The sequence below is a fragment of the Glycine soja genome, chromosome 11 (genome assembly GCF_004193775.1).
Source record: "Glycine soja cultivar W05 chromosome 11, ASM419377v2, whole genome shotgun sequence".
Taxonomy (NCBI): domain Eukaryota; kingdom Viridiplantae; phylum Streptophyta; class Magnoliopsida; order Fabales; family Fabaceae; genus Glycine; species Glycine soja.
Genome location: NC_041012.1, coordinates 27,490,968 through 27,503,945, shown reverse-complemented (window position 1 = coordinate 27,503,945; position 12,978 = coordinate 27,490,968). Strand labels below are relative to the sequence as shown.

General features: G+C 39.3%; 1 protein-coding gene across 1 annotated transcript; it reads right to left on the bottom strand.

Moving 5' to 3' along the window:
* Positions 1 to 616: 616 nt before the first annotated feature.
* LOC114373125 lies at positions 617 to 1,744 on the bottom strand. The gene is made up of 2 exons (XM_028330664.1): positions 1,453 to 1,744; positions 617 to 1,266 (listed from the first exon to the last, which is right to left on the bottom strand). Exons 1-2 carry the CDS (start codon positions 1,742 to 1,744, stop codon positions 617 to 619), a joined length of 942 nt encoding a protein of 313 aa, XP_028186465.1.
* Between the last annotated feature and the right edge of the window lie 11,234 nt (positions 1,745 to 12,978).

Genomic DNA, 12,978 nt, shown 5'->3' with positions numbered 1-12,978 from the left:
CCAGCTTAAAGGCTCAAGTTACATAATGGATCTGGGGCTCTTAGCGCTGCTACAATGAAATGTTTACAGAGTAGAAGTGGCGCTTAGCGCATCATCCACACTAAGCCCACAGGTTAAAGTTCAATTACCGCAGAGATGTGGGGCTTAGCACAGTAATGTGCACTTAGCTGAACTATTCAGCCAACCAATCAGGGGTCTATGCGCTTAGCGCAAGCAAGCTCGGCTTAGCGCGTGAAGATTGAGTGCTTAGTGCAGGGTCTGCGCTTAGCAGATAGACAATTGCAAAAAAAAATTCTAAGTCTTTTTCTGTCTGTCTCTTCACACAAGCTTAAAACCCATTGTTCATTACTAAACAAGCTGAAATTAATCACAATCACAAGCAAGATATCCTAACTACATGCAAGAGGTGAGAATGAAAATAGAAAAGGGAAAGAAAAGCTGGATTGCCTCCCAGTAAGCGCTCTTTTAACGTCACTAGCTTGACGCATCGTCCTGTTATCCAGGATCTAAGAGAGCTCCTACTTCAAGGACCTTCTTCTCAAGTCTCTTTTCCTCCATCACATGCATTTTCAAACAGACATTTTGGCGCAGTGGATCTTTGTCCTCATGGAACAAATCAAAGTTGATCTTCTATGCCCATCTGCAGTATCTTCTTTCCCATGTCCACCATGCAGCTTGTAGTAGACATGAATGTCCGGCCAAGAATGAGAGGAATGTCAGCATCCTCTTCTATATCTATGACAACAAAATAAGCTGGAAATATAAGGTGTTTAACCTTCACCAAAACATCTTCAATGACTCCATATGGCCTTTTGATGGATCGGTCAGCTAACTGGAGGGTCATGTGTGTAGGCATTATCTCTATCTCTCCAAGTCGTCGGCACATGGAAAGAGGCATTAAATTGATACTAGCTCCCAAGTCTATGAGAGCTTTGCCTATAGGAACCTCACCAATAGAACACGGTATCGTGACAACTCCAAGATCTTTGTGCTTGGGTGGAAGAATGCGTTGAATCATAGCACTACAATTACCTTCCACAACAATTCTGTCACTATGGATGTACCAGTTCTTCTTAGTTAGCATATCCTTTAATAATTTGGCATACAGGAGCATTTGCTGAAGTGCTTCTCCAAATGGCAAAGTAATTTCCAGTTTCTTGAAGATATCAAGAAATCTAGCCAAATGTCGCTCTTTATCTTTCTGGGAAGGTACCAATGGATAAGGTACCTCCTTGCATTCAATAGGAGTAGCCTCTTTCTTCTTTTCTATGTTAGCCTCACTCTTGCCTTTCTTTTTTTCAATCTCAACAACCTTATCCTTTTTCTTTTTCATTTTTCAACTTTTTTTTTCTTTTTCTTATTTTTCTTTTATTTCTTCTGCTTTTTCTTTTTCTTTCTTCTTCTTTATTTTCTCTTGACAGTCTCTTATTGGTATCTCTCCTTCTTCATCACCTTCTGCTTCCTCAACAATTTCTTCAAGTTTAACTAAATCATCAACCGGTTCTAGCGCCAGTTCATCAGCCAGCTGTTGTTTAACTCCCTCCACCTTCTGATCAGCTCTACTTTCCTCCACTTGGATTGCCATTTTGCTTCTAGTCATCACAACTTTGCACTCTTCTTTAGGATTTTTCTCTATGTTTTCTGTAAAGCTGTTTGATGATCTTTCAGCTAATTGCTTTGCAAGCTGGCCCACCTGGACTTCCAGATTCTTAATTGCAAACTCCGTGCTTTTTTTGTTAGACATTGACACTTGCATGAACTAAGCTAGAGTCTCCTCCAGCTTCGTGGTTCAGTCATAGAGACTTGGCATCTGCAGTTGTGGCCTTGTAGATGAACCACCCTGGTCTCTGTTGAATTGGTTACCAGGGTGATTTGCCACTGTCTCTGCTGTTGATACTGTTGGTTGTTCTGAAATCCTAGAAATCCACTTGTATTGAAATTGCCTCTGGCTGATTCCCCATATAATTAACTTCATGTTTAATTTTCTCTTCATTAGGGATACAACCTCCAGATTCATGAGCTCCACCACAAATTGTACATCCTGCAACCTGCAAAATAGAAGAATGTGAAGTTTGTGCAGAATGAAGCTGAGTTAGCAACTTACTTAGTGTTTCTGTTTATGTCTCTAGTTGCTTGGACAACAACTTGTTTTGTGCCAACAGAGTGTCCTGTGAGGTTAGCTCCAATAAACTCTTCATGGTAGGAATATGGGCTCGGTCTCTCAAAATGGCAACGTCACTAGCAGCCAAGCTTTCAATTAAGTCCATTGCTTCATCAGGGGTCTTCATTTTGATCTTACCCCCAGCTGAAGCATCCAAGAGCTGCTTAGATTGTGGTCTCAACCCATCTATGAATATGCTGAGCTGTATTGGTTCTGAAAAACTGTGAGTGGAAGTCTTCTGCAATAAACCTCTGAATCTCTCAAGTGCCTCACTCAACGATTCATCTGGAAACTGGTAGAAAGAAGAGATGGTAGCTTTGCCTTTTGTAGTCTTAGATTCAGGCAAGTACTTTTTTAAGAACTTTTCTACCACTTCATCCTATGACTTCATACTGTTTCCTTTAAAAGAATGAAGTCATCTCTTTGCTTCTCCAGATAAAGAAAATGAGAACAAACTCAACCTGATTGCATCCGCAGGCACACCTGCCAACCTAATAGTATTGCATATCTCTATATAGGTAGCTAAGTGAGCATAAGGGTCTTCATTGGGTAAACCATGAAACAAATTATTTTGAATCAGTTGTATCAAAGAAGCAGGATATGTAATGGTTTGAGCTTGAACTTCTGGCTGTGCAATACTAATGAAAAATTGTGGCACAGTAGAACATGAATAATCCACCAGGATTACTCTTCTTGGCTCTTCAGCCATGATTGTATCTTCAACATATTCTATATGAGAATGCCCTGCAATAGGAAAACTAGAAGATGCCTTGGAAGATCGAGGTTCTTCTTCTGGAGTTGCTCCTGCTTCTAAATCCTGCAAAAAAATTCTGATTCTCTCTGAATTAAGCCTTCTACAATTGGTGTTAATCTCCAAATCAATGGGAATCAAATCACCTGCAATGGATCTTCTTAGCATACAAGAAAATAGAACAACAATTATCCAGTCCAAAAGAACAATGAATGTACGGTAACTAAAATATGAACAAAACAATCAATGAATCAAAAAGAAAAAATATAAAGCAATGTTGTAAAACTAAACTAAACTCTTCTTAAATTTAATTCCTCGGCAACGGCGCCATAAATACTTTGTTGGATTTCCCCTGCAGTTACTTTTTGGTCCACTTTTTCTTTGTACGAATATGTTCAAGGGAAATCTGATTTGCCGGAAAGCGCATCGGATCGTTAAGTATTTAAAATTGAAACGGATGAATCCAAGTATCGAACTCAGGGAACTAGTCGAAGACCGGGTTAAATTCATAAATAAGGCATTGTTGAAAGAAACATTGATAATTGATGGTTTAGAATAAGATTAAACTAAGTCTATGCTAAAAATAGTAAAAATGCAAGTAAGTAAAATTGACAGCAGTAGGTAGAAGTGTTGGGTCTTTCTAACAGACCAGCTGATGCATATAAGGATGTTTCTCTAATCAATCATGCTTTTGTGTTCTATGCTGCAGTCTAAATTACTAAACCTCGATCCCTAGTTAGACTGAATCAATCCAAGCTTCATCCTCAGATCCCTCTTGTTGGACTAGGCTCAATTTAGATAGCCCTCGTAGGTTTAGACTAACTTAAACTAAGCTTCATCCTCAGATCCCTCTTGTTGGACTAGACTTAGCTTGAATAGCTTACGAAAGTTTAGCCTAATTTAGCCTAAACTTTGTCCTCAGATCCCTCTTGTTGGACTAGACTTAGACCAAACAACATTATTGTAACAACATACTTAAAACCAAAACTTAATCCGCAGATCCCTCTTGTAAGACTAAGTTTCAATTCTGCTTCATTCAAGTTCTAAGGCAACAAGGGTGTTTAGCCAGCCATTATAGAAGAAACCCTAACAATAATAAGCTTAGAAAACCTAGGTATCTCTGCAAAAGTTGCTCCTCTTGCTGCCTCTAGAGCTCTTTTCTCGAAATAGGCATTGTGGTGTGTTATGGAATTTTGTGCCCTGGGCATTGTACCCTATGTCGCAACCTACCCTTTTGCGGGCGAGCGAGGCGAGGCTCACGGGTGCGTCTTCCATGAAAGGAAAATGCATGGAGTCGCCACCAACGTTTATTGAAAGGAAAACGTTAGAAAAACCAAAGGAAACCGGTCATAAAGAATATTCCAGATTCGGGAGTTATCTTTACGCTTGAGGAAGGTATTAGCACCTCTCACGTTTGTCCCAAAAGGACAACAGCCTTAGATTAGAGTCGTGTGAAATCATGTATCTAAACTTTTTGTCTCCTTTTATTTTTGAGGTCGACAAAAGCGGGGCTTTTGCTCCTACGTACCCTCCATCGAAGAGGAAATCAGACCTACGTAGTTCTTTCCAAAGGCAATGAAGTGATGTGTTGATTTTATGCTTTCGAACGGTCCATGTTAACCGATAAAAAGCAAAGAGGACCATTTAAGGCGTTGGACCTTAAAACGGTTTTCAGTGATTTTTGCGGACAAAGCTTGATTTTGTGAGTTGATTTTAGCCTTAGTTTCACTTTAGTTATTAGTCAATTAAATTAAGAAAGAAAAAATCCCAAAAAAAAAACGTCCGATTGATTTTTTTTTATTATTTTACTAAAAGATATTTTTTGATTATTATATTACTATTTTGCCTCTTTTTTTGGTTTTAAACATGGTTATGGCATGACCGAACGGTCGAATTTCATTTTAACAGAAATTAAAAGATGTTACAATTCAAATGATCAGTGGAAATTTATTTTATTTTTTTTATTAGGCGAGAAAATGACTCAAATAAATGACTAAAGCACGTCAAAAGGGGGTACGAAAAGTAAATGAAACGAAAATAAAAGCATGTGAAACAAGTGGGGACCACTAAGGGAACATAGAATGAATTGAAAAGTTCGATTTCAGGAACTTACTGGTTGAAGACCGAAGAACGAACGAAGAACAGTGGAAACTCTACGCGAAATCACCCACGGAAACGTCTCGGAAGCGTTATAGAAGTGCCTCGGCTTGGATTTTCTTCACGAAAAAAAATTTCTCACTAATTTTAAGTGATTCTCAGCTACCAGGAGGGTTGCCACCCAGCTCGCCCAGGCGAGCTAGGTTGCTTCCTCCAGAAGGCACCGCCTTCTGGTGGAACTTCCTGGAAGGCCCAAGTGGGCCTGATTGCTCTTTGTACCCCTTTACTTACTAAATACACCCCCTTCCTTTTTGCTGATTCTTTTTCCGTAATGTTACGAAACTTTACGAATTATGTAACGATACTTGTTTCCTTTCCGTAATGTCACAAAACCTTACGAATTATGTAATCATCCTTTTTTTGGCTTCTGGAATGTTACGGAACTTCACAGATTGTGCAACAATGCTTCCTTTTGACTTCCGGCATGTCACAGAACTTCACGGATTGTGCAACAATGCTTTCATTTGACTTCCGGCATGTCAGAGAACTTCACGGATTGCCTAACAATGGGTGCCAAGTACCTCGAAGCGGTCAAGCAAAGGTTGCATGCCATCAAACAATGGTCCCCGAACGAAATTAGGGTATGACAGTTGCCCCTCTTTACTTACCTTTTATCGGAGATAGGAGGAAAGCAAAGATAAAACACTGATTTCATCCGTCTTAGCCCTTTTCCGTAATTAATCTATGATGACTCCCGAAGGCCATCCTTTGCCCATCATGGGGATTTAATTGATCTCAATCACAATAGTTCCAACCAAAAACGATTTGAAATAAGTGACTCTCGTCTCTCCTTCTTCTTTCTCTGCACAACACAAAACAAAACAAACAAACAAACAAACAAAAAATAACATAATATACACGTATACACATGTTTGGTGAAGGAACCGATTGGGAAAATAACAAAAACTGTATTTTCCCCTCACCGGAGGCTCCGTACTTGATAACAAAGGATGCATGAATAGCGCTAGGCAATCAATTCATAGGGCTCCAAATAAGATTTGATGGTGGAGGATGCACGAACAACGCTAGGCAATCGATTCATGGGGCTCCGGACTCAATGGCGGAGGATGCATGAATGGCAATCAATTCATGGGGCTCCGAATAAGATTTGATGGACGAGGATGCTGAGCAGCAATGTCATCCACAACTGGGTGAAGGTGGTCATGCTGGTGCACATGATCCACACCCGCCTCCCTACAGCGGTCCAGGCGAAATCCTGCCCCGGTGTGCATAACAGCTGGGCAATGGCCTCCTCGTCGAACCCGTTGGCCCTGTTCCTCCTCTGACTGAACTCCCACTCCTAGCCTTCCTTCAACACTAGCAGATCACCCAGGAACTGGCTGAGGGCATCTGCGTCAAAAGGAATCCACTGACCCCTCACCTATGAACGCATGTCTCGCACTCCCTCCTCTGTGGGCCAAGCATTAGCGTAGAACTCCAGGACTACCTCAGGGTCAAACTTAGCCATGGGAGTCACCAGCGACGTCCAATGTCGGCGAGCTATCTCCTCCTGAAAATCTGTGTACTCATCCTCGCAGAGCTGGACGCGCCTCTCTCTATTGAATGACCATCCTTAGATGGCCTCGAAGTGCTGTGGTACATGGCGCTCCAGAAACGGTGGCTATCAAACTCGGGGGCGGCACTGGTCCTTTCAGCCGCGGCGTCTCTCCTAGATCTCTTCGCGGAAAGCATTTTCAGAGCCATTTCCTGCAAGGACAAACATTTGGAAAGTTAATTTACAAGGAAATGCTATTTTAAAGCAAAAACGGCATACTAATCTTTTCGACTTAGAACAGACTTGTGCACAGATTTCCCTGAAGAAAAACATTTATGAACGCGCATACGCGCAAAATATCCTGCTATCTACATCAATATACAAGGATATTCTAAATATTCTAGCTACTTATATCCCACACATATTCTTTTGAAAAGAACTCATATATGCATGCTCAAGGTATTGTGCCAAAATTACATATGTTCGTATTCAAAGTATTTTGCTACCAAAAATTACATACGCACATTCAAAGTATTTTATTAACATACAAATTAACATAGGTTTTTGTTGTTTCATTCACATTTATTTATACATACATGCATATTTGAGAGCCAATTTCATGTCGTGCACACACTTGCATTTAATTGAAAAGGAATTTTCATGCCATCTATCTACACTTTGAAAGGCAATTCCACATTATATGTTCATTTTGGGAAGCATTCTCATGCCACATTCAAGCATGTGTACATTTATAAAGCGCTTGACCATCTATTCAAAATATACATGTTTTATTTGAAGGATATTTGTCTCTTGTGATGCAATCCTACCCCGCAAGGGCATTGGTTAGAAGACTCCAAGTAGATTAGGCTAGAGATCCAAGGAAAGGCCCTAGGGTTCTCATGAGCCTTAGGGTAGATTTCGAGCCCATGGGCTAAGTATGAGCCCGCTTATCTTTGAAAATATTAGAATAGGTTTTTCCTTCGTCTAGGCCTTGTATTTTGGCCATTCTAGTAGTATAGGGTTTTAGCCTTGTATTTCGGGGCATTTTGAGTTGTCTTTGTAATAAGGACTTTTTTTTATTTTCATGTTTTTTGTCATGGGGGTGAGCTTAGCTATTATAGGGGGTGTGTAGCTAAGCTCTAGCTTCTCATCTCAAGGAGGTGAGCTTAGCTATTAGAGAGGTATGTGTAGCTAAGCTCTAGCTTCTTTAGGAATCTTCTTAAGGAAGCTTCTCAAGGAGGTGAGCTTAGTTATGAGAGGGGTGTGTGTAGCTAAGCTCTAGCTTCTCAAGGAAGTTTTCTCAAAGAAGCTTCTCAAGGAAGTTTTCTCAAGAAAGCTTCTCAAGGAAGCTACCTAGTCTATAAATAGAAGCATGTGTAACACTTGTTGTAACTTTGATGAATGAGAGTCTTATGAGACATACTTCAAAGTTCCACTTCTCTCCCTCTTTTATTCCTTCAATTTCGTGCTCCCCCCTCTCTCTTTCTCTCCCTCTTTCTTTTCCTCCATTGAAGCATCCTCTCCAAGCTTCTTATCCAAGGCTCATCTTGGTGGTGAAGCTCCTTCTTCCATGGCTTATTCCTTAATGGATGGCGCCTCCTCTCACCTCCTTTCCTTTGTCTTCCGCTGCATCTCCATGGTGGAAAATCACCATTAAAGGACCCCATTGAAGCTCAAAGATCCAGCCTCCATAGAAGCTCCACAAGCAAGCTTCCATCAAGTGGTAATCAAAGCACAAGAGCTTCAAGTAGGTGCTCCTTAAACCTCCATTAATTTTTTTGCTTTACCTTCTCTTCCATTGTTGTTTCTTCATTTTTTTCTCCATGTATCTCCTCACATGTCTTGTGCTAAATGTTTTTAACATGATTCTTTACATGATTCTTTAGAGTTTCCACCGATTAAACTTGCTATAGAAGCTAGATTTGATTTTCTATGGTTCAAATTTCTTGTTCCTGTTCTTGAACCATGAATTGTGTTGAGTTTAGGTTCCTTTGAGTTTTGTCTTGTTATTTTTTGTGGCTGAAACCTAAATCATAAAATTCTTACAAAAATATTAAAGTAGAAGAAAACCTCAAAAATCTAGAGTGACTTGTTCACCTATTGTAGTTTTGTCATAGAAGTCATGTCTAGTCATGAAACTTGTCACATAAGATTTCTTATGTTGTGCTGAATTTTATTTTTCTTGTTTCTTTGTCTAACTCATTTGTTCATGAGTGTATGAAATTCTTTTAGCCTATTAGTTGATTTGAGTCAAATCTTTCATGTTAATTAGTCCTTAACATGTTCATGCAAAATTCTTAGAGAGTCTTTGATTGTGAACCTTTTCTTGAACTTTTAGATTTCCTTATGATTGTGTCTATTGTGAATTTGAGTTTTGGTGATTGAATTGTTGGCTGAAATGTTGATCCTAAGTGAATATTGAACTCCTAAAACTGTGGTAAACAATCCTAGTGAGTTCAACATACATAGGAAGGTTGAAAGTAAGCCCAAGGCAATCAATATACCATGCTTAAAAAAAATCGCTGGTGCTGGCAACTTGGACATACAAACTTGTAAAAATTACTGAGAATTGGTTACTTCGAATTTTGAGCTGAAATTTTTACTGAATTTTCTAGAAATCTTGAAAAAAGTTATAAAAAAGAACCAAGTGATTTGGGTAAAAGGAAAAAATAATAAAAATCACACAAGTTGGTAGAAAAATCAGTATCCAGGAAAAAAAAGTGAAAAGGAAGTGTGCTTGTTGTTTTGGCTCAAAATTTATTCTATAATTGGAAATTTCAATTCAAAATTAGTGTGAAGACAAGTGCCAAAGCTAGAGTTTTGTTGAGTCTTTTTTTTTCAGTTTTTTTTACTCTACTCTAGAGCCATTCTAAGTTTCTCTTTGAGTCCTAGCTTGCTTCTATGTCCTTTTCATTGCTTTAATTGTTGAATAATCCTTGAAAAATTGTCTTGTTAAAACTCCATTGGTTTAGCTTTCATTTTATTTTTTTTTGGTCTTTGGTTATTGCTTGTCTCTTTGTTTCCTTGTTTGTGGGTTGCCATATAGGAATTGGAAGGAGGATTGGTGCCATCCCTTGAAGAATTTGAGTCCAGAAGCAAGGGGCCAACCACCTTAAGAGCTATTGGACTAAGAAGCACTCCAAATTGAGTGAATCACCAAAGAGAGAACAACCACCAAAATTGAGGACCGTTTTGTAATTTTGTAATTTGCAATTTACTTACCTTCATTGCTTTCAAGTTTTTGTAACAAAAAGGCCTTTCATTGGAAGTGTGTTGGGAGCCTCCAATAGGTTACCAAACTTTCATTTGTGTGTAATAATTTTAGGCAATTTTTACTTAGGATAGTGAGTGTTTTGTTGGGAACCTTGAATGTGGTCATCCAAACACTCTTAGGATTCACCTAGTTTACATTTCTTGCTTACTTTCATAGCTTATTTCCTTTACCTTCCATTGTCAAACCGCCTAGATAGCTTGCATTTTACCAATTAGTTTTTTTACATTATCTTTCTCACCTCTTTTAGTGTTTATTTGGCTAGTTTCAACCATAGTTTCTTTTACCTTTTGTTTTCAAACCTCCAACAAGAAAGAACCACAAATTAGGAACCAACATGAGTCATCATTCATGTAGTGTTAATGGCGAGGGTACTAGTCATAAAGACCCTTTATCTAGAATCTTAGATGAGTTGAGTTCCCTCAAGTTATGGAAAGAAAAACAAGAGAGAAAAGAAAAAGGAAAAAAAAGAGTGGAAGAAATAAGTCAAGATGAAAGAAAGAAAATAAGAGAGGAAGAAAGAAGAAAAATAATGAAAGAAATGAAAAGAGAAAAACATGCCTCCTATAGTAGTCATAACTCTTGCAAGAGCCTAAGTGAAGAACTTCGTGACTATTACGAACGAAGGCATAGGTCACATCTTAGACCTCACTCCCATAGAAGAGAAAAGGAAAGAAAGCCTCAAGAGGCTAACATTAACCTCTCATACTTCCATGGGAAGGACAATGTAGAGGCTAACTTAGATTGGGAAATAAGGGTAGAGCAACAACTTAAAAAGAAGTCTACTTCAAAATCTTATGGTTCTCACTCTTATCCAAAGAAAGACCAAGGTCAAGGCATCTTAGGGGTGACACCTTCTAAGCCCAAAGATGATAAGGGGAAGGCAATAGAAAAGCAAGCCCCTAAGGCTAGTATGCAAGAGAAAACTAGCTCTATAAAGTGCTTTAAATGTCTTGGAAGAGGACACATTACTTCTCAATGCCCCACCACAAAAACCATGATTATGAGGGGCCAAGACATTTATAGTAGCCAAGATGAGGCTACTACTTCACCTTCCTCTAGTGAAAGTGAAGAAGCAAAATGGGAAGAATCTAGTGAAGAAATCTACCCCCAAGAAGATGGACAACCATTAGTGGTTAAAGAGAAGTGTAAGGAGGTAAGTGTCTCCTCCAAGAGGTTAGCTAAGAAGGAAACTCATTTTACAATAAAGACAAACATTAAAGAAACTTTTCCTCTTAGACAACCTCCACATTTTCTCTTTTGTAAAAAGACACTTGCTAGCATTGCCACACCTCTTGGGCTTGAGTTTATTCCTCAAGTAAAGAAGTTGTTGGATGAGGGTTTGGTTCCCAAGAGCTTAAATCCTTGTGCTTTTTTGGTGCCCAAAATAGGTATTATTAGGCACCAAGTCCCTAAAATAGGTGGTATGATGAATGTTTTGAGTGGTGCAACCCTCTTTTGTAAAATCACTCGTACACCTAACATCTTCATGGTGTGTGTACATAGGGACCCATTAGGTAGGTTTGTTCTTATTTTTAGTTTCAATACAAACTTAGGTACTCATATGGGACACCTTAGGTTTGTCATACTTTTTGGTAGGAATAATCAATATGAAAATACAGAAAAAGGTATGTTTTATTGCGTTACTTTTCTTAATTTTTCAAATAGTGATCCACGGGTTCCCATGAACCCTAAGAGAATAAAGGTCATTCCTGAGTGGCTCACTCCACCAAGTATAAGAAAAATTTGGGGCTTCCATGACTCAACAAACTTTTACAAAAGGTTTGTCCCATATTTTTCTATACTTGTAGCACCACTCATTGAGTTGATGAGAAACCATGTTCCTTCATAGGAAGATGCCCAGGAAATGAATTTTCAGACCTTACCTTACTTCAACATACCAAACACCACTAATACATGTGTTTTTGTTCTTTTTACAGGTGTTGAGGGAAGGAGCCCAGAGTATGAAGAACCTCGGGATTTGAGGTCAAATCCTTTCCAAGGTGGAGGGAATGATGCAATCCTACCCCGCAAGGGGATTGGTTAGAAGACTCCAAGTAGATTAGGCTAGAGATCCAAGGAAAGGCCCTAGGGTTCTCATGAGCCTTAGGGTAGATTTCGAGCCCATGGGCTAAGTATGAGCCCGCTTATCTTTGTAAATATTAGAATAGGTTTTTCCTTCGTCTAGGCCTTGTATTTTGGCCATTCTAGTAGTATAGGGTTTTAGCCTTGTATTTTGGGGCATTTTGAGTTGTCTTTGTAATAAGGACTTTTTTTTTTATTTTCATGTTTTTTGTCATGGGGGTGAGCTTAGCTATTATAGGGGGTGTGTAGCTAAGCTCTAGCTTCTCATCTCAAGGAGGTGAGCTTAGCTATTAGAGAGGTATGTGTAGCTAAGCTCTAGCTTCTTTAGGAATCTTCTTAAGGAAGCTTCTCAAGGAGGTGAGCTTAGTTATGAGAGGGGTGTGTGTAGCTAAGCTTTAGCTTCTCAAGGAAGTTTTCTCAAAGAAGCTTCTCAAGGAAGTTTTCTCAAGAAAGCTTCTCAAGGAAGCTACCTAGTCTATAAATAGAAGCATGTGTAACACTTGTTGTAACTTTGATGAATGAGAGTCTTATGAGACATACTTCAAAGTTCCACTTCTCTCCCTCTTTTATTCCTTAAATTTCGTGCTCCCCCCTCTCTCTTTCTCTCCCTCTTTCTTTTCCTCCATTGAAGCATCCTCTCCAAGCTTCTTATCCAAGGCTCATCTTGGTGGTGAAGCTCCTTCTTCCATGGCTTATTCCTTAATGGATGGCGCCTCCTCTCACCTCCTTTCCTTTGTCTTCCGCTGCATCTCCATGGTGGAAAATCACCATTAAAGGACCCCATTGAAGCTCAAAGATCCAGCCTCCATAGAAGCTCCACAAGCAAGCTTCCATCATCTTGCTACCTATTCTATATATATACGTACATGGTGAATAATATCTCAAACAAACTAGGCAAACATCATGGTGCAGCCCCAAAAATCAGCCGCTGGCCTAAAGGGAAATCCCTATCATAATGCCTTCATTTTTATGTTTTCTTGCACTCAAAACCAAAGGCTTGGATTCCTAGGTCTAAGTCCTTAATTTGGGCACTTATTTTAACCTCTACATGCTGTCCC

Excerpts from the sequence above, each read along its gene's own strand:
- LOC114373125 (XM_028330664.1), bottom strand. The coding sequence starts at position 1,744 with ATGTCTAACAAAAAAAGCACGGAGTTTGCAATTAAGAATCTGGAAGTC. Across the intron at positions 1,267-1,452 it reads AATTGTTGAGGAAGCAGAAG|AAAAGAAGAAAGAGGCTACT; the intron begins GTGATGAAGAAG and ends AGGCTAACATAG.